Here is a 20,722-nt window from a genome sequence, read left to right as displayed (position 1 = left end):
ACATTTCTTCTGCTGGGGGAGGGGCGCGAGTCAGGGGATGGGGGTGGGAGAGGCAGAAGGGCCTTTGGCTTCCCCGCCCCCTCCGCCGCCTCTGGCACCCAATGGGCTGTAGTATCTGCCTGCCCTCCAATCAGAGCGCTCTATGGTGAGAGCCTGAGCCTGACGCCACTTTGGCGGGAGAAACAAGCATGTACGAGGGAGTAGGCGGGGGCATTTGACCAGTGGAAACTAATACTTTGTTGGGATTTGGACTCCTTGGATGGAATCTGGTCTGTCACCATACTATTATACTTTAACAACTCTAGCCTTCAAGGTCCCAAATTTATGAGCGAATTTCCACAACTTAATGAGAATTGTCCCTTCAACGAGACACTATGTTTCAAACATGAAATACTAGAAACCCTTATAAATTCTCTGTCCTGGAAGAAGCAGCAGTACTGCTTCTAATTGTATGCTCCCAAAGCAGTTGAGTGTTTGACTTCACACCCCTTTTAATTACTAGTTTTAGTAACTGGAGTGTTATGAATCCGATTAAGAAATGACCATTAGAGCCAGGTGTTCTCTCTCAACTGTAATACTACTCAGAAGGCTGGGATCTGAGGATCGCGGTTCAAAGCCAATCCACGCAAAGAAATTCATGAGACTTTTTAATGAACTTCCAAAAAGCCAAAAGTGGAGCTATAGTTCAAGTAGTTGAGTGCTAGCCTGGCACAAAAAAGCAGAGGCAGAGCCAAAGACCAGCACAAGACCAAAAAAAAAAAAAAAGCCCACTTACAAGCGCTCCAGACCTGTAATAGGCATTTTTAGCTGGCCTGCTGCCCAAAAGCAGCAAGTGCAGTAGACCTGTAAAAACAGGTGTTTTAGCTGGCTTATTACTTTGAAAACTTATCTTTTATATCCTATGAAAAATCTTCCTAAGCATGGAGTTTAGTTTCAGAAAATTTACTTCTTGCCAGGCCTCATGCCTGTAATCCTAGCTACTCAGGAGGCTGAGATATGAGGATCAAGTTCCAAAGCCACCTCAGGCAGAAAAGTCCATGAGAATCTGTCTCCAATGAAGTGGAAAAAAAAAAAAAAAAAAAGCTAGTTGTGGAGCTGCTGCTCAAGTGGTAGCATGCTAGCTTTGAGCAAAAATGCTCAGGAACAGCACCCAGGCTTTGAGTTCAAGCCCCAGGACCTGCAAAGCAAGAGGAAGGAAAGGAAAGGAAGGAAGGCAGGAAGGCAGAAAGGCAGAAAGGAAGGAAGGAAAGAAGGAAGGAAAGGCAGGCAGGGAGATGAAGTTCAAAAGGGAGAGGGAGAGAGGGAGACAAAAAAGAAAACTCATTTCTCAATTCCATATTATATTACTATATTCTCTGATCCCAAGTACTCTCTCTAGCCTTCAAATTTAGTCTTACCTAAAGTAAGTACACAAGGTATAAAAATTGGCACACTAAGTCAAATGTAATGAAAACAATCTTCACAGGTCTTTTGTAGACTCATTTAGTGTGATACTAAGGGGAGTTAATTTAAAAAAAAAACTTTGATTTCTGAAAAGCTGAACAAATGAAAAGTATTCACAGGTCAAAATTTCATCACACATAGTAGCCATATTAATTTTATCAAAGAAATTTATTTGCATGTAAATAAACACTTTTTAATGTTTCAGGAAAAAATTCCCACAGATTTTGTCTACTTTCAAAAAATGAAAACAGAAAACCCAAAATATTTACAGAACTGCCGTACACACAATCAAATTTGATTCCTTTTTAGAAAAGACCCTCCCCTCTGCTCCTGATGTGCATTTTAAACGCAGAATTTAAAGCTCACCATTTAGTTGAGCATTAATTTCTAAACTAGCTTCTGAGATACGAAACACCTGCTGCTCCTCCAAAACAAACTCAAAGATAGAAACACGGAGCAGAGATAGAAATGAAAGGGGGAAAATAAGATTGCCAAGGGATTATGAATGTTTCCTAAACTGACATCTGCTGTGATTCAAGTGTGTGGATACTGTATGAATCACTGGCTCCCTGAAAGGGTTCTTCAGAAAGTTCATGATATGGCTGCACTAGATTTTCAGACCTTGGCCTGGAGAAGGAAAATCCTTTTCAAGAGTCATCAACCTCTTTTTTTTTTTGGCAACAATTTTATCCAGTTTCAGCCCTTCCCACCCTGAAAACACTGTTTTAAGACACACTGAATTTGAATCTGAAATCTTCATATACATCAGAACAGATTTTGACGAAGAATCCCCAATATGAAGCCAAAAGACAGAATAATCAGGTCAAACTAATATATAAGACACCAGCAGCAAAAGATAGGTAGAAGTTGACTTCATATCCTTGTTGTCTTTTGAAACAGGAGAGTACACCTAGATAGGAGGGAGGTTCCCAGGCTTGGTTTATTCTGCCTCTTCTCCTCCACCCTGTGGAGAAATGCAGTGCTCCCTGGTTCTCAGGCAGGGTGAAACAGTTTAGCCCCAGCTCCCTGTTAAGCAAATGCAGATGTTGGGTCAGTGTGTGGGGTGTGCCCATCAACATTTCAGGGGCTTATCCTTCATCCAGATCCTATCTTGGGATTCTCTGATCTGGTATGAAGACAGAAAGAAGACAGAAAGCTTCCCAGTTTACTCATTCTGGTATTTGTTGGCTCTGCTTGGAGGAGCTGAACCCCTGATACTATGCAGTATGTTTTCTACAAGCTTTTCCCCACCCAGAACTTAAAAACCATGTAACTTTTTAGTTTTCCTGCAGAAACAAATGGGACAGGATTCAAAACTAGATACTTGTGAGAAATCCAACTCAGTTATGTTCTGAGACTGCTACTGTATAAGCATCACAAGATAAAGCACCTTGCCCATGTCCTCCTTAGTGTCACCCAAGATATTTGACTGATACAGTAACTGATAACATGTTCCACTTTGCAACATTTCATTTCCGACTTATTACCTTGGGACATAAAAGTAGCAGAGCTGATGACCAAGAAAGGAACACTGGAGGAAATGAGACAGTTGGGAAAGAAAGCCAAAGTGGATTTTCCAATTCTATGCTAACTCCAACCTGTAGAAATGGTTGAATATAATCTTCTTCCACATCTGATGAAGTCATTCCACTTATGACACACACACACACACATGAATCATCTGGCTTTTTTTTGTTTGTTTCTAATCCGGAAGAGTTGTGCTGGGGATTATGCCCCACCCCGCAGATAGAGATCCTGAATGGAATCATCAGGAATGGCACAGTGCAGGTGTCAAAATCAAAGTAAGGCCGCAGAATTTTGAGAGGACCCTCCAAATACTGAGAACTTCTGTTGTACTCAAATGGTCTCCTGGATTTCTATATTTATGAGAAGGGCTTCTTATTGATGTCCCCCAGAATCCAGAGTCAGACCTGTTTTCCAAAAAGGTCCAATTGTATTGCTACACAGTAGCAAGGGTTTATCTTCATGCTCACAAGCATTCCAGGCCCCCATTATTTAAGTGAGCTTGAAATCATTTTAAGTGAACTATGGCTGCAAATTCTTTTTACTGTTTTATCTCAGGGAGCACTACAGTGAAGTATTAAAGTCTGAACTCCTCCTTGTGGTGCAGAGAGACAAAGAGCCCAGCTCTTAGGAATGGCATCAGTTCTCCTGCAAATAAATGCTGAGATGCAGACTTTTGGCACATTGTGGAATAGGAGAACTATTAATTCTGTAAAGGTTTTCATGCCACTGGTTCAGGAAGGCTGTCCCACATTACACCTTACTATATCTGAATACATGTTTAAATCCCAAAGACACCCTACCTTTTTTAAAAGGAAAAGGATTATAAATCAATCACCTCCACAGGGAGGTAACTCCTAGTATTTATTCCTATGATGTATGAACTCTATGAAAAACTTCCTAAAATAATTTTTGGTTTCTCTATGTAACTCCAAAGGTGGGCTCTGACTACTATTTGGGCTTAATGCTGTAGTATCAAGCCCAAGCAATAAGCTCTCTAATCACCAATAAACCTTGCTTCCCATCATCCTGAACCCTAAGCCTCATAGATTTAGAAACACTGCATAAAAACATAAAAGGGTTAAAATATTACAAATAAATAGTTAAAATCATCATCTCTCCCTCAATCACTTCTGACACCAGACATTGCTTGTGTCCAACATGACAAATGTCTTTCAGTGTCCATGCCTCAAATGGACAACTACCCAAAGGTGAACCACCTTCATGCAAATGCATCAAGGAATGTATTGCTTTTTCATTTTCTGCCCAGCCCTTAAATGCATGCACTAAAATGTGTTCAAAACATGGCCTAATAAGGGCCTAAAAGAGGGAGAAAAATGAGTATTTCCCACTAAACTGTTTTCCCACCCTTCCCTCTCCCTGTCCCTTTCCTAAGCAAGTATTTTTAACATGTTCTTCCTGGCAGAGGAATAGAAATTATTGGTATTATCAAACCATGGGATCTCTTTAATAGGGTCTGAATATACCTTTCTAAAATCACTTGGCTTAGTATCAAAGCTATGCCTTTTTCCACCCAAACATAAATCAGATCTGTCTGAGTCACCCCTTTGTGTTGGTTTACATATAAACGTTAGTTCCTCCCTGGCCATATCTATTTAGAAAATAAGGTTCCTAACTGCCAATCAGAGCCACATCCATAAGATCATCATCTTCCTCCCCAATCATAAATTCAGGGCTTAGCCTTGAAGGCCTGTCTGCAGACAGAATTGTGTTACTTGTCAAAGACAAGGATTGGTCTGAAGAGATCGGTGATTTAGACCAACTCTCTGACTTGATGCTATGAGACTTTTTCTTGTCTCGGTCTTTGTCCCGGTCTCTATCTTTGTCTTTAACTTTCTTCTTTTCCTTTTTGTGCTTCTTATGCTTCTCTGTGCTGTATTCTGGAAGTGGTCGGATGCCATCATCTGAACTGGGACTGTTCTGGTAAGATTTCTCTGCTATAGAGGACCCTGACTCACTTTCACTGTCCAGATTCTGGGGGGTATATGCTGGCGACTTACTATGGCTGGGAGAGCCACGTTCATGTTTTGGAGTGGAACCACTTATCATTGGAGAGCCATAGTTTTTGGAAGAGGCCATCTGTGGCCTTAGCCCTTCTCCAGTACTTTCCCCAGGTTTCTGCAAAGTCACTTTGGCTTTTATGCTGGGGGAGCCACCATCATGCTTGCTGATGATAATTTTTGCCACACCTGTGCTCCCTACATTTTTTGACTCTGAAGTCTTCTTAGAAGAATCTACTGACCCCCCAGAGGTGGAAACCTTTGATTTGTCTTTATCACTTTTCTCACGCTTGCCCTGGAACTCTCCTCCTGACATGTTATGTTTGGAGGACATGGGATGGCTCGAAGAATTTGTGCTCATTCCCATTTGACCATCCATTGGATCTTCACCCCCTGGACCACTGGTGACAACCCCGTGCTTCAGCTTATCTATGACAGCTGTCAAGGATGGCTTCTTGTTTCTGCTGGGAGACTTCCCTTTAGAACTTCCATGCTGGTTCTGAGAAGATGACATGGAAGAGCCACTTGAGGAAAATGAAGAGGAAGATGTTGTACAAGTATTAGATGATGGGGGAGTTTTCTGGGACAGTGAGGCTGAGGATCCTAACCCTGAAGATGACTTCATGCCAGAGCTTGAACTAGTTCCTGACATGTGAGAACCACCAGAACCTGAACTGATAGGGGACTTGGCTTTGGAGGATGGGGGAGTGCCAGGAACAGGCTTCATTGGAGAGGCAAGTTTATCAGAACCTCCAGGAGGCCTTGAATGAGAAGGGGATATGTTTGGTTTACTTAAAGAAGGATTCATAAGTGATGATGGCTTGCCTTGAGGTTTCATCTTGCTGCTGCTAGAGCCACTACTCAGTCCATGTTTGGTAATAGGAGAGGAGCCTGGCTTCCCCCCAGACTGGGATGAATTTTTGGACTGACTAGATCCAGAAGACCCTTGGCTAGAATACATACTGCTGCTTAACTTAGAACTTGATGAACCTTCTGACTTACTGCTTTTCATCTTGCCTGAAGTGGAAGCAGATGAAGAGGAGGAAGAATGGCTATGGTGGCTTTTGCTGCCTGAGGAAGACACAGAACCACTGCTGGCATACTGACTGTGAGAAGAGGGCTTGCCCACCATTACTGTTCCCTTAGGAATCTGAATAGTGATTTTGGGAATGGGTGGTGTGGCAACACCTGGGGGAGTCTGAGATCTTCCTGAACTGCCTGGAGATTTGGACCCACCAGTACTGGTAGGTGGAGTAAAAGGTCGATTAGAAGAACTGTGAGATGGAGACTTTCCCTCAGTGTCTGCCTTCTTCCGCTTTGGAGGCTTATCTTTGCTTTTCCCATCATTAGAAGGGGTCCGGCTGCGTTTTCCTGGTTTACTGTCTGGGCCTGACAGACTACTATTACTGGTGCCATTGCCTTCCTTGACTCTCTTTTGAGCCTTTTCTTTCCCTAAGTCCCCAGTGGCTAATAAAGGACTCTGGCTACCACTGTGATGCTCCATAAGATCTGCAGGACCCAAAGCCTTACCAGCTACTGATATAATACTGAAATCAACTGTGTCAGCCTGGCTATTGCCTTTAAATTTTGTCTCCCCATTATCACCTCCCAGCATTGGCACTCCTAAAGTATTCAGTGCCTGAGATGCAAATCCTTTGAAATCATCATTATCCCCACTTTGGCTGCTTTCATCAAAATATTCTTCTCCAAAACCACTTTGGCTCTGGCTGTTCAATAAATCAGGATTGAAATCTACTCCATCAGGAAAGAAATGATTGGTAGGAGAATCACTACTGGGGCTTCCAGCAGCATCTGCAATAAGGTCAGCTGGATCAGTGTATGGATTTTCATTATTATTAGTTTGAAAGACATCAGAGTCAAAGAGTGCACTCTGAGAATGCCCAGAACTTGAAGAATCTCGAACAGGGGTACCAATGGGTGGGCAATCATCACTAGTGCTGGGAAGCTTAGAAGCCTCTTCTGCAATGTCTGAAAGAATATCAGTTACATCTGGGCCAATGCTGTCTGAACTGGATAGTCGGACCATCCTCTGAATACTGGGTTGGGGGTGAGGTACTGGTTGTGGGTAAGTTGTTGGGGGAGTGCTACACTGGCTTGGAGCTGGAGTGATGTGTGGCGTATCCAGCGTGTCAGCTGTCATGTTGACATCAAAGATTGGGTTCTGTGAATCGACATCCATTGAAAACAGCTCTCTCTGAAAATCATCTTCCGTCTGGTGCTTGGGTTTGTCAGGTGGTAATCTTGATGACTTCTTTTTCTTGGTCTTGTTGCTCCCCGGGCACATTTCCATCCGGGGTGAGCCGGAAGAGGAGTTCTGCCTTTCTAAAGGGCTGCTTCCATAAAGGGTTGAGAAATCCTGGGCAGGATTATCTTTAAGAAGGTTCATGAGCATCGGGTGGTTCTTGGTGTTGCCGGCCATCGAAGAGACAGGTGGCGGCGTGTGATGAGGAGGGGTCGGACTCGAGCCAATGGTAGACCCCCCGTTCCCTGTGATTTGCAACAAACTGGTAAGAATTGGGTTCTGAGACACCTTGCTGAAGTCCTCCCCATGGCCCACCGACTCATGCCGATCTTTGATGCTCATGCTCATATTAAACAAGGTGGTAATGGGACCCCCCGGAAAGGTGTTGGTTGGTGTAGTGGTACCACTCATTGGGTTGTTGCCTGTGGTCATGCCATACCCTGGGCTGCTAGCCGGGGGCAGGTTCTTTTTCACCATGTCTTCAACTGTCTCTGCAATGAGGGACAGAGCTGGGGTGTCAGCCTGAATGGTTTCAGCCTTCCTCCGAATAGCCCTCATCGTCACAGGGATGGACATACACCTGTAAGATAAGATGGAAAAAGCAAAGTTAACATTGCCCTACCTGCTGGAAAAAAATCAGTTTTTCTGAGGTTGGAGCCAGATAGGTACTTTAATCATTTGAGCCATATTCCCATCCCAAAGCCAATAAATTTATGAAATTTATTTACAAAAATGGGGTTAGAACTCAGGGTTTCCTGCTCTCCCTTGGCCTTTTTGTTCAAAGCTTATACTCTACCATTTGAGCAACACTTCTACTTCCCAAAACCAATTGTTTCATTAAGGAAAACAAGCTCAAATTTTGGCTTAGATTTAGGTAAGTCAATATTAGTTTGTACTAAGTAGTTTTTCAGGTTAAGGCAAATATTCTGTAATACAAGAATAGTTTTGGGCAGATTTATTTAAAAAGAATCTGACTGGTAGGTAGTTGCTGATTCTTATGAAACATAAACCATAAACAAACCACATTTATCTCCCAGATAAATATGTATCAGTAAACTTTCCTTTTTTTTCTTTTTCCTTATTTTTCTGTTTTTTTTTTTGGTGGTACTGATAGTTGAGCCAGGATTTCACATTTGCTAGCCAGGTACTCTATCACTGGAGCTATACTCCTAGCCTTTTTTAGCTTGTTGTTTTTCAGGTAAGGCCTCTTTATTTTTCTTTTTTTTGTCCTGGAAGGGCCTTAGACTGTAATCTCCTACCTGGGACCTCCCATGAAGCTGAGGTGAAAGGTGCTCATCACCAAGCAAAATTCTGGACTGAAAAGATCCTAGTCTTAAACACAACCCTTTTGATCTCCATTTCTGGAGTAGCTGGGGTTAGACACATAAGCCCCTAGCAAACTTTTTCTTATCAAGTCAGACAGTAATATTGGCAGCATTATTAATCATAGAAGTTTTGTTGAATTACTATGCCATCTTAGCTTGAAAGCTGTCACAGCAGTGTTCCAATAAAACTTACAAAATTAGGACAACAGCTACTGAATTAGAAAAACATTATCAATATTATTAAAGTGTCTAATGCATCTCCTCATACACTGACATTTAACATGGTTGTTAAAATGTGGCAAATGAGGGCTGGAATTGTGGCTTAATGGTAGAGTGCTTGCCTAGCATGCATGAAGCCCCGGGTTTAATTCTTCAGTACCACATGAACAGAAAAAGCCAGATGTGATGCTGTGGCTCAAGTGGTAGAGTGCAAGCCTTGAGCAAAAGAAGCTCAGGGACATTGCCTAGGCACTGAGTCCAAGCCCCAGGACTTGCCAAAAAAAAAAAAAAAAAAAGTAGCAAATAACATCAGGTGAAGAAAAGGAAACAAACAGTATTATTTCCTTTCTGTCACCTTGAAGTAACACCCATACAAGGCCGGAAGTTACCTACCTTGTTTCTTAGTACTTTTATTATACTTAAAAAAAAATAAAAAGCTCAGTTTATTTTTTAAATCAAAAGCAGAGAAAAGTGAATTCAAAGCAATGACCAATTTCTTTTCTCCTTTATTTGTAATTCATTCTAGTACTAAAAGCAACGTATTTATAGATAGATATATTAATGATACTCTGATGGACAAGGGCCAGTGCTACCTTTGAACAACTTTGGCAATGAAGTCATCTGTGCAGATGAGTGCATCTGACAGTCCCTTGTAGAGTTTACAGCTGACATGTGTTGAGTCCTGCACATCCATTACCACTGCAAGACAAAATATTGAGGAAACAGGTGTGATATACTCAGTTTCTGACCTTCGAAGTGATACAAGGATGAAACTGCTCCCAAAAGGATTTGTACCCAAACAACTCACCACACACCAGGGAATCATTCACAGGATGCTGAAAAGATACACTGAAACGGGATTCTGAGAGGGGACATACTTCAAACTGAAGAAGCCCAGGACAATCTAAAAGGTACAAAAAGATCATAAAATGAACAAAATATATGACATAGGACAAGTGAATAATAAACTTTTTTTCCCTTCTTGGAAACTAAGTAGCCCACAAATAGGAGAAATCAGATTCCAATAAATTGCCATTTATTATACATTTCTCCAGAACAAAAAAGTAATGGAATTTTCAATTTTTTTTTTTTGTCGGTCTTGGAACTTGAACTGGCCTGGGCACCTGTCCCTTAGCTCTTCAGCTCAAGGCTAGCACTCTACTACTTGAGCCACAGCACCCACTTCCGGTTTTTCTGCTTATGTGGTGCTGAGGAATTTGAACCCAGGGCCTCATGCATGTGAAGCAAGCACTCTACCACTGAGCCACATTCCCAGGCTGAACTTTCAATTTTCTTTTCTTTTTTTTTGTCGGCCGTGGGGCTTGAACTCTGGGCCTGGGCGCTGTCCCTCAGCTCTTCAGCTCAAGGCGAGCGCTCTACCACTTGAGCTACAGCGCCACTTCCGGTTTTCTGGTGGTTTATTGGAGATAGGAGTCTCTCCTGCCCGGGCTGGCTTTGAACCGCGATCCTCAGATCTCAGCCTCCTGAGTAGCTAGGATTACAGGCGTGAGCCACCAGCGCCCGGCTGAACTTTCAATTTTCTAAGAAAAGGATATCTGATACAGCAACCAGATGGGTACTCCTAGCAATTCAGGAGTCTGAGATCTGAGAATCCCAGTATGAAAACAGTCTAGGCAAAAAAAAAGTCCCTGACTCTCTCATCTCCAATTAACAAGCCAGAAGTGGCCTGGGGCCAGTGGCTTATGCCTGTAATCCTAGCTACTCAGGAGGCTGAAATTTGAGGATCAAGGTTCCAAGCCAAACTAGCCAGGCAGGTCCATCAGACTCTTATCTCCAGTTAACTAGCAAAAAGTACTCTGAAAACATAAGCAGTATTATTTTATTTTGTTTTGAGATAGGGTCTTGCTCAGCTTGGCTTGGGATTATAGGTATGTGCTACTACAACTGGCTCTTAAAAAAAATTTTCATTCTATTTGATAAGCAGCCATTCAGAACTACTACCATAAACACTGTTTTCTATCAGTGTTTACAGCTGTTGGCTATACAGTCCAAAGTTATTCAAAGTAGCACTGGCCGCCAGGCGCTGGTGGCTCACGCCTGTAATCCTAGCTACTCAGGAGGCTGAGATCTGAGGATCGCAGTTCAAAGCCAGCCCGGGCAGGAGAGACCGTGAGACTCCTATCTCCAATAAAACACCAGAAAACCGGAAGTGGCGCTGTAGCTCAAGTGGTAGAGCGCTCGCCTTGAGCTGAAGAGCTGAGGGACAGCGCCCAGGCCCAGAGTTCAAGCCCCACGACCGACAAAAAAAAAAAAAAAAAAGTAGCACTGGCCCTTTTCTAGTAGAGTGCCATTAAGATAGTTGGTAAGCAGACACATGTCAAGGCTATATAATTCAAGATGATGTATTTAAACACATACATTTAACTATCATTATAGGTTGTTTATTGTTATTTGTAGTCCTTAGCATTAAATCCAGGACTTTGCACTTACTAGCCAAGCACACTATTGCTAAGCTAAACTTTAGTCCTGGTTTTATTTTCATTTATTTAATTGTTTTTGAGACATACTCTTGCTGCATACCCCAGTGAATCTGCTATATGCTCAGGCTGGCCAGGAACTTCTGAACTCAGGCCTTCACGTTTGCTAGGTAATTGCTACACTGCTTAAGCCACACTTCTAGGCCATTTGCTCTGGTTATTTTTGAGATTGAGTCCTGATTTTTGCCAAGCCTCCTAGTCCTTGATTTTAGCCTTTACATTTTAACTAGGATGACAGGTATATGCCACACATATACCCTGTTCTGTCAAGATGGAGTCTTGTGAACGTTTTCCCTCAGATTAGCCTGAAATTAAAATAATCTTGATCTTAGCCTCCCACAAAGCTGGGATAATAACAGGAGCACCTCAACATGCCCACTAAGTGGTTCAGGGATCAGAGACTCCTAAACTTTCTGCCCTACTTTGTCTGGAACTGGGTGAACCACTGTCACCTGGCCTGGAACTCAATCCTCCTACCTCAGCATTCCCAAGTATTAGGATTATAGATATGCACAATGATGACTTGTGCATTACCACTGAGCTAGAACTCAACCTCCAATCTTTGTTTTCTTTTCATGTGTTTAATTAATTAGTCAGTCTTGGGGCTTGAACTCAAGGCCTGGGCACTGTCCCTGAGCCTCATTGTGCTCAAGGCTAGCACTCTACCACTGAGATACAGCACCACTTCCACCTTTTTCTGAATTGTTTACTGGAGACAAGGAATCTCACGATCTGGGGGCTGATGGCTCACACCTATAATCCTAGCTATTTAGGAGGAGGCTGAGATATGAGGATGAACTTCAAAGCCAGCCAAGGGCAGGAAAGTCAGTGAGAACCAAATGGTAGAGCACTAGCCTTGAGCACAAAGAGGCTCAGGGATAGTGCCCAGAGTTCAAGCCCAGGACTGGCAAAATAATAAAAATAAAAAAAGAGTCTCATAGACTAGCTTTGAACCCCCAAACCTCAGATTTCAGCCTACTGAGTAGCCAGGACTACAGGCATGAGCCATTGATGCCCAACTTTAAACTTTGGTTTTTTAACCATATATATATTTTATTTATTTATTTTTTGGGGGGGTGGAGGGGGAGGTCCGGTCATGGGGCCTGAACTCTGGGCCTGAGCACTGTCCCTCAGCTCTTCAGCTCAAGGCTAGCACTCTACCACTTGAGCCACAGCACCACTTCTGGTTTTTTTCTTTTTGCTTATGTGGTGCTGAGGAATGGAACCCAGGGCCTCATGCATGCAAGGCAAGCGCTCTACCACTGAGCGCTTCATGGGGCTTCAACTCTGGGCTTGGGTGCTGTCCCTGTGCTCTTCAGCTCAAGGTGAGTGCTCTACCACTTGAGCCACAGCACCACTTCTGGTTTTCTGGTGGTTAACTGTAAGAGTCTCATGGACTTGGGGGCTGGGAAGGTGGCTCAGTGGTAGAGCGCTTGCCTTGCATGTATGAGGCCCTGGGTTCGATTCCTCAGCACCACGTAAGCAAAAAAAAGAAAAAAGCTAGAAGTGGAGCTGTGGCTCCAGTGGTAGAGCGCTAGCCTTGAGCTGAAGAGCTGAGGGACAGTGCCCAGGCCCAGAGTTCAGGCCCCACAACCAGACCCAAAAAAAAAAAAAAAAAAAAGAGTCTCATAGACTTTCCTGCCTGGGCTGGCTTTGAACCACGATCCTCACATCTTATTCTCCGGAGTAGCTAGTATTACAGGCATGAGCCACTGGTGCCCAGCTGAACCATATATTCTTAAAGTCCAGATAGAAGGATCACATACTTTCATGAGGGGAGGGGGAATCACACATCTCTATAGAGTTAGTTCTATGACTACTTGGTGAAAACCAATTTTCAAACTCTGAGCTATTTAGAGAATTCTTGTAGGATTCAAACACATGTAGTACAAGAACTACATTTGCTTGATCTATGTTATTATTTTCTCAAAAATTTCTCATTTCTTGGGGGCTGGGAAGGTGGCTCAGTGGTAGAGCAATTGCCTTGCATGCATGAGGCCCTGGGTTTGATTCCTCAGCACCACATAAGCAAAAAGAAAAATGCCAGAAGTGGCTCTGTGGCTCAAGTGGTAGAGCACTGGCCTTGAGCTGAAGAGCTGAGGAACAGCGCCCAGGCCCAGAGTTCAAGGCCCCCCGCCCAAAAAAAAAAGTTCTTATTTCAAAATTCTTATTTCCAAAGCATTTCTTTCTAACATAAAATTTTCTCCTGGTTTACAATCTGTTTCTTCTTCCCTACCATTTTCATTGATATATAATTTAACATTGGAATGCTTTATGTCCAAGATAAAAAATTAACTGTGGCCAGGTGCTTGTGGCTCACATCTGTATTCCTAGCTTCTCAGTAGGCTCAGACTTGAGTATTGTTATTCAAAGCCAGCCTGTGCAGAAAGTCCATGAGACTCTTATCTCCAATTCACCACGAGAAAAGCAGAAGTGGTGCTACGGCTCAAAGTGGTAGAGCTTTAGCCTTGGGCAAAGAGATCAGGGATAGTGCCCAGGCCCTGAGTTCAAACCCTACAACTGACAAAAAAATTTAACTATCATTAGCTAGAATAGCTAAAATTTTCAGCAAACCTTCTAAATAACGAACTGACTAAAAAATTCTTTCAAGTTTCAGAATACTAAAGAAAAACAGAAGAGTATAAGGTCTTACTTTTTGTGCATGCCAATACTGGCCTTCAACTCAAATCCTGTGTATTCTCCCCCTTAGTGTTTTGGCTTAAGGCTGACACTCTACCACTTGAACCACAGCTCCACTTCTGATTGGAAGTAAGAGTCTCATGGACTTTCCTATCTAGCCTAGCTTCAACTATGATCCTTAAATTTCAAACTTACTAGCACCTGGCCTAGATCTCACTGTTTTGATGCTATAGGATATAGTTCTCCAAAGAGTAGAGGGAAACATATGCAAAGAACTAGACATTGTCCTAACAACCTAATATTTAGCCATCAAGAAATCTCACTTTATTTCCACTAACCAATTAATATCAAATTGAACACAAACTGGTGCTCCTATCAAAACCATTTGGATGGTTAAATTCCCAATTCCTTGCAATGGCAGTCTAACTCAGTTCATCTAGGTGTGGAAATCAAAACACCTGGAGTTTTCTTTCCACAAGAGTTTCAATAGCTACCAAGTTCCTGAAGTTTTTATTCTGATTTGTTTGCAGGACTTGATCTTAAATCCTTGGGCATTCTGGGCAAGAATTCTTTTTTTTTTTTGGGTCCGGTCGTGGGGCCTGAACTCTGGGCATGGGCGCTGTCCCTCAGCTCTTCAGCTCAAGGCTAGTGCTCTACCACTTGAGCCATAGCGCCACTTCCGTTTTTTTTCTTATGTGGTGCTGAGGAATCGAACCCAGGGCCTCAAGCATGCAAGGCAAGTGCTCTACCACTGAGCCACCTTCCCAGCCCCTGGGCAAGAATTCTTAACAAAATCCCTAGTCTTTTTTTTTTTAAACTAGTCTTGGGCCTTGAACTCAGGTCTTGGGCATTGTCCCTGAGTAATTTTGCTCAAGGCCAGTGCAATACCATTTGTGCTACTGCTCTACTTCTGGCTTTTTGGTGGTCTGGAGGTAAGAGTTTCACAGATTTCTTGCCTGGGCTGGCTTTGAACTGTGATAATCAGATCTCAGTCTTCTGAGTCGCTAGGATTATAGGCGTGAACCACTGGTGCCTGGCAGGCCCTTGCTTTTATGAGAGGGTACTCATGTTTCTGTTTCCTCAGTGCTGGGACTACACGTGGGCACTACCATAGTTGACTTGGTTCACCAAATTAAAGAACAACTAGAATAATCAGTGTCCATTTTCTAGTAAGAATTTAAAACAGAATAGGAGTACCTTCTTTTAAAATAGTTCTTTTGACACAGCTTCCAATTAGGGTATTATAGGCCACTTGATGTCTAATCATATTGAGGATAAGAGGAACTCGGCCAGGATGCTGAAAGGTGATTTTGCTAACCAGTGTTCCTTGTAGACTTCGTCCATCTGGAAGAGGAGCATCTTTGTTGAGAAAATAACAGTGTTGCTGACCTGGAAGAGCCTGGGCAAAAAAAGAACAAATAAATGAATGCTATTTATTTACTTATTGTACTGCAACACAGACTATCCTGAAAGAAAACCTACTCCTTTAAAGAGTACAGTGAGGCCAGGTGCTGATCACTCACTTCTATAATCCTACTATTCAGGAGACTGAGATCTGAGAATCACAGTTCAAAGCTAGTCCCAGCAGACAAGCAGGCAGGTAGACAAGTAGGCAGGCAGGCAGACAAAATCCTATCTCAATTTAACTACTTAAAAGTCAGAATTGGAGCTGTGGCTCTAGTAGTAGAATGTCAGCCTCAAGTGAATAAGGGAAAGTGCCCAGGCCTTGTGTCCAAGCCCCAGTACTGGTACCACAAGAAAACAAAAGAAAGCAAAAGAAAAAAGCACAGTAACATCTTGGGATGTAATAAAATTTCAGAATTCTTTGACTACTAGATATTATAAATGCTAATCAGTTATTCATTTGGATGATAAGATTCCTTTTTAGTACATGTTCTATGCTGGTCAGTTCCTAACATGGTGAGGTTATAAGAAGATAGATTCAGCCAGGCGCTGGTGGCTCACGCCTGTAATCCTAGCTACTCAGGAGGCTGAGATCTGAGGATCACGGTTCAAAGCCAGCCCGGGCAGGAGAGACCGTGAGACTCCTATCTCCAATAAACCACCAGAAAACCGGAAGTGGCGCTGTAGCTCAAGTGGTAGAGCACTCGCCTTGAGCTGAAGAGCTGAGGGACAGCGCCCAGGCCCAGAGTTCAAGCCCCACGACTGACCAAAAAAAAAAAAAGAAGATAGATTCTCACAGACTTGTCCGTCCATGCTGGCTTCTAGCCACAATACTCAAATTTCATCTACCTGAGTAGCTAGGATTATAATCATGAGCCACCAGGTGCCTGTCTTAACTGTTGGTTTTGTTTTTTGGTAGGTCCTGGGGCTTGAACTAATGGCCTGGGTGCTGTCCCTAAGCTATTTTGCTAAAGGCTAACGTTATACCACCTTAAGCCACAGTGCTACTTCCAGTTTTCTGGTGGTTAATTGGAGATTAGAGTCTCATGGATTTTCTTCCCTGGGCTGGCTTTGAACTGTGTTCTTCAGATCTCAGCCTCCTGAGTAGTTAGAATTACAGGTGAGAGCCACCAGTGCCAGGCAACTCTTGTTTTTTTTAAGACAATCTCACTATGTAGCTCAGGATAGCCTCAAACTTGCAATCTTCCTGCCTCCGCCTCTTTTCTGTTTAATGTGTTTCACCACACCCAATTCTTAACAGATATTTTAAAGAATATATGTATGTATATACATAAATATATATCTATTCAGAATCTCTTTCCTTTTTCTTCAGAAATTTTCATGTTTTTACTAATGTCTTCCCAGTCCAAAAGATGTTATCAGACATCAATAATGCTATAAAGGGAAATTTTCATCTTAAGCCCACATATAACCTACAACAGTCTAATTACAAAGGGCCTACTTACAGCATAAAACCGCATATTGTGATTCAAAGGTATGGGATCTGGATCCTTCGACAACTCAAATTGGGTAATCAGTTCATAGAGGGGTACGTAAGTTGGTTGAGTTTCAAACAATGGAATTCCTGGAAATACAAGGAATAAATGTAATGATCACATTAAGATTTTTAAAAATTGACAAATTGCAGCTTGATTTTCCTTCCCTAATTTTTTACGTTTATTCACCCATATATTCAAACAGTATTTACTAAGCATCTGCTAACACTATACCATCTATACCCATTAGTTTTTTCTTTCTCTTTCTCTTGTTTGTCCTGCAACTTAGTGCCTTCCCTTTGCTAGGCAGGCATTCTACTACTTAAAAGCCAGATGGCCAAGCCTCCTATCAATATTTTTTTGAAGGCTGCAAGATTATAAATTCTGCCGGGCGCTGGTGGCTCACGCCTGTAATCCTAGCTACTCAGGAGGCTGAGATCTGAGGATCGCGGTTCAAAGCCAGCCCGGGCAGGAAAGACCGTGAGACTCCTATCTCCAATAAACCACCAGAAAACCGGAAGTGGCGCTGTAGCTCAAGTGGTAGAGCGCTCGCCTTGAGCTGAAGAGCTGAGGGACAGCGCCCAGGCCCAGAGTTCAAGCCCCATGACCGACAAAAAAAAAAAAAAAAAAAAAGATTATAAATTCTACAGAACATGAAGTTTCTTGTACATATTTAAGGCAAGTAAGTATCTGATTCTGATGCTGAAATGTTTTGGGCTAGGAATGTAGCTTAGTGGTTGAGTGCTTGCCTAGCATGCATGAAGCCCTGGGTTTGATTCCTCAGTACCACATAAACTGCAAAATCTGGAAGTGGTACTATGGCTCAAGTGGTAGAGCGCTAGCCTTCAGCAAAAAGAACCTCAGAGACAATGCTCAGGCCCTGAGTTCAAGCTCCAGGACTGACCAAAAAAAACCCCAAAACACAACAATAAAAACTTACCTGTGCAATTCTGTAGCTTCTGAACAAATGCTCTAGATACTGGGATTGGTTGGGGAAATTTCAAGAAGAAACAGGCAGGAAGATCAACACTGTTGGCACTGGTGATTGAGGAGAAGGAAGGAGTCCTTCAAAAAAAGTGGAGAGGAGGGTTAGATTTTAAGTTGATATGAAAATAGGAATTTAAACATCTATTTGTAGACATGCATGAATCACACAGACACAGACAGAAACACCTCTCTATCTCTCTTTCTCTCTCCCTCTCTCTTAAAAGCTCATTCTTGGAAAGATAGATTAGGGATAGTAAAGCATGGTGAAGGGCAGCCAGGAATTTAGAAAACAACTGTATTTAGAAACACAAAAGCACTATTTTCTTTGTTTTAATCCTTGCACTCCTTCAGAAGCTACAGTATTAGCACAAGAAAAAAGAAAAGAACAAGAGCAGTTTTTTCCATCAAACCTTGCCTGCTGACCCAAACAATTAGTGTGCCTAAAAACTGAGGAAGAATATTATTTTTTTTAAAAAGTAAATAAAGAAAAGAAAAGAAAAACCTATATCCTGGAGAAGAAAATACTTGGAAAAATGGCTCCTCCAGGCACAAAGCACTTATCTCAAAGATAAACATTTGTGGCAGGATGAATTCTTTCCTAAAAGGGATGCCCAAACATGATAATCAAATATTCAAATAATAAAAACGTAATACCTTTATCAAAAAAATACCCCTAATGCCAAAGAACTCAATGTCTCTTCCTTTGAGAGCACCCATACTCTGTTAGAGTATGCCTCTGCGTTTCTAAAGCTCTGTCAAATTTTCTTAAAAAGAAAAAGAAAAGCTCACTTTCAATTTCTTTCCTACAATTGGAGGGGGGGGGGGGGGAGAGGGGGAGGGAGAGAGAGAGAGAGAAAGAGAGAGAGAGAGGAAGAGAGGGAGAGAGGGAGAGAGAGAGTGTATGTGTGTGTGTCCTGGGGCTTAAACTCAGGGAATGGGCACTATCAATGAGCTTTTGTGCTCAAAGCTAGAGTTTTACCACTTTGAGCCACAGCTCCACTTCTGGTTTTCTGGTAGTTTATTGGAGTTAAGAGTTGCATAGAGCCGGGCGCTGGTGGCTCACGCCTGTAATCCTAGCTACTCAGGAGGCTGAGATCTGAGAATCGAGGTTCAAAGCCAGCCCGGGCAGGAGAGACCGTGAGACTCCTATCTCCAATAAACCACCAGAAAACCGGAAGTGGCGCTGTAGCTCAAGTGGTAGAGCGCTCGCCTTGAGCTGAAGAGCTGAGGGACAGCGCCCAGGCCCAGAGTTCAAGCCCCATGACCGACAAAAAAAAAAAAAAAAAAAGAGTTGCACAGAGGGCTGGGAAGTTGGCTCAGTGGTAGAAGCGCTTGCCTTGCATGCCTGAGGCCCTGGGTTCGATTCCTCAGCACCACATAAGCAAAAGGAAAAAAGCCGGAAGTGGTGCTGTGGCTCAAGAGGTGGAGCACTAGCCTTGAGCTGAAGAGTTGAGGGACAGCGCCCAGGCCCAGAGTTCAGGCCACACGACCGGACCCAAAAAAAAAAAAGAAAAAAGAGTTGCATAGACTTTCCTGCCTAGGCTGGCTTTAAACTGGCATTCTCAGATCTCAGCTTCCTGAATCTCTAGGATTACAGGTGTGAAGCCAACAGCACCTTGCTCTCTGAGCATTTTTGCTCGAGGCTAGTACTCTACCATTTGAACCACAGCTCCACTTGTTTCTTTTTTTTTTTTTTTGGTGGTTAATTGGAGATAAGAGTCTCATGGCTTTATAGGCCCAGGCTGGCTTTGAACTGCAATTCTTAGATCTCAACTGCCTGAATAGTTAGAATTACAGGCATAAGCTACTAGTGCCTAGCTAATGCTGAAGTTTTAATGAGGCATTTATCCTGGCTCAACGTGCTTATTGGTAGGGCATATGCTCAGGGTTTGATTGGCACCCCCCCAAAAAAAAAACACCAACATTCTTATTCATGGTAAAGAATTTCTGCTATGAACAGACATCAGAAGAGGAACACTTAGCAGATACTGAACAAAAAAGAAGTCAATGGACAGAACAAGCAATTCTTTAGAAATTCAAGTGGGAAAAGAGCTAAGTAAAATATATGTTTCAGGGCATAAAGGTAGAAAAATTTTCTTTAGCCGGGCGTCGGTGGCTCACACCTGTAATCCTAGCTGCTAAGGAAGCTGAGATCTGAGGATCACAGTTCAAAGCCAGCCCAGGCAGGAAAGTCCGTGAGGCTCTTATCTCCAATAAACCACTAGAAAACCAGAAATGGTGCTGTGGCTCAAGTGGTAGAGCACTGGCCTTGAGCTGAAGAGCGTAGGGACAGTGCCCAGGGCAGAGTTCAAGCCCCACCACTGTCAAAAAAAAAAAGAAAGAAAAATTTTCTTTGATACCCACAAATTGTATTTAACTTACCATTTGTTATCAACTGGATGTGACCCCATAATTAATGGTGCAATTGGGAGTTTGTACATAGCAGAAGTCCCTTCAATTGTCACTGATGCATTCATCCCCAAAGACCGAGGAACTGGGAATAGGAAAGAAAATGCGAAAGCAACAGAAGTTTTAGGGATTAGAACCTTTAATGATAAAAAAAATACTTAAGTATGGTTCTTTTTTAGTACTAAGTTTCAACCAGAAATTATAGGCAGGCTGATTATTCAACGCATATAAATACTTTTAAAACACTGGGTAAAGCCTTTGGTTGTTTTACTGTTAAAGGCATACCATTATTCTCATGCAAAATGATAGGAGATGCAGTCTTATCATCCAGCAGGTCAGAAGGAGAGGCATAGTACTTCATGTTCATTAAGTGACCTATCAAAAACAAAGTTATTACTGTGTCTTAATTCATAAATTATAAAAAGCATTCACACTTCTATACAGACTTATACAAACAGTTTCACAGATATAAGGAGTCAAGTTGCAAAATAAC

General features: G+C 42.5%; 1 protein-coding gene across 3 annotated transcripts in view; it reads right to left on the bottom strand.

The window, feature by feature from the left end:
- Positions 1 to 2,855: 2,855 nt before the first annotated feature.
- Positions 2,856 to 20,722, bottom strand: part of Med1 (mediator complex subunit 1) — a 37,545-nt gene continuing 19,678 nt past the window's right edge. For 2 of the 3 annotated variants that reach the window (XM_042670954.1, XM_042670961.1), the window contains 8 exons: positions 20,515 to 20,604; positions 20,203 to 20,314; positions 17,774 to 17,898; positions 16,804 to 16,922; positions 15,131 to 15,332; positions 9,604 to 9,699; positions 9,389 to 9,494; positions 2,856 to 7,831 (listed from right to left, as the gene is read on the bottom strand). In XM_042670954.1, the coding sequence (XP_042526888.1) occupies positions 4,600 to 7,831; positions 9,389 to 9,494; positions 9,604 to 9,699; positions 15,131 to 15,332; positions 16,804 to 16,922; positions 17,774 to 17,898; positions 20,203 to 20,314; positions 20,515 to 20,604 (4,082 nt within the window). In that variant the 3' untranslated portion in view covers positions 2,856 to 4,599. The remainder of the gene's footprint in view (positions 7,832 to 9,388; positions 9,495 to 9,603; positions 9,700 to 15,130; positions 15,333 to 16,803; positions 16,923 to 17,773; positions 17,899 to 20,202; positions 20,315 to 20,514; positions 20,605 to 20,722) is intronic. The other variant, XM_042670969.1, reaches the window with a different exon arrangement.

Source organism: Dipodomys spectabilis, unplaced genomic scaffold (genome assembly GCF_019054845.1).
Source record: "Dipodomys spectabilis isolate Male_0828 unplaced genomic scaffold, ASM1905484v1 ptg000018l, whole genome shotgun sequence".
NCBI lineage: Eukaryota > Metazoa > Chordata > Mammalia > Rodentia > Heteromyidae > Dipodomys > Dipodomys spectabilis.
Note: the sequence above shows the minus strand (reverse complement) of the source record. Positions and strands in the feature narration are given on the sequence as shown.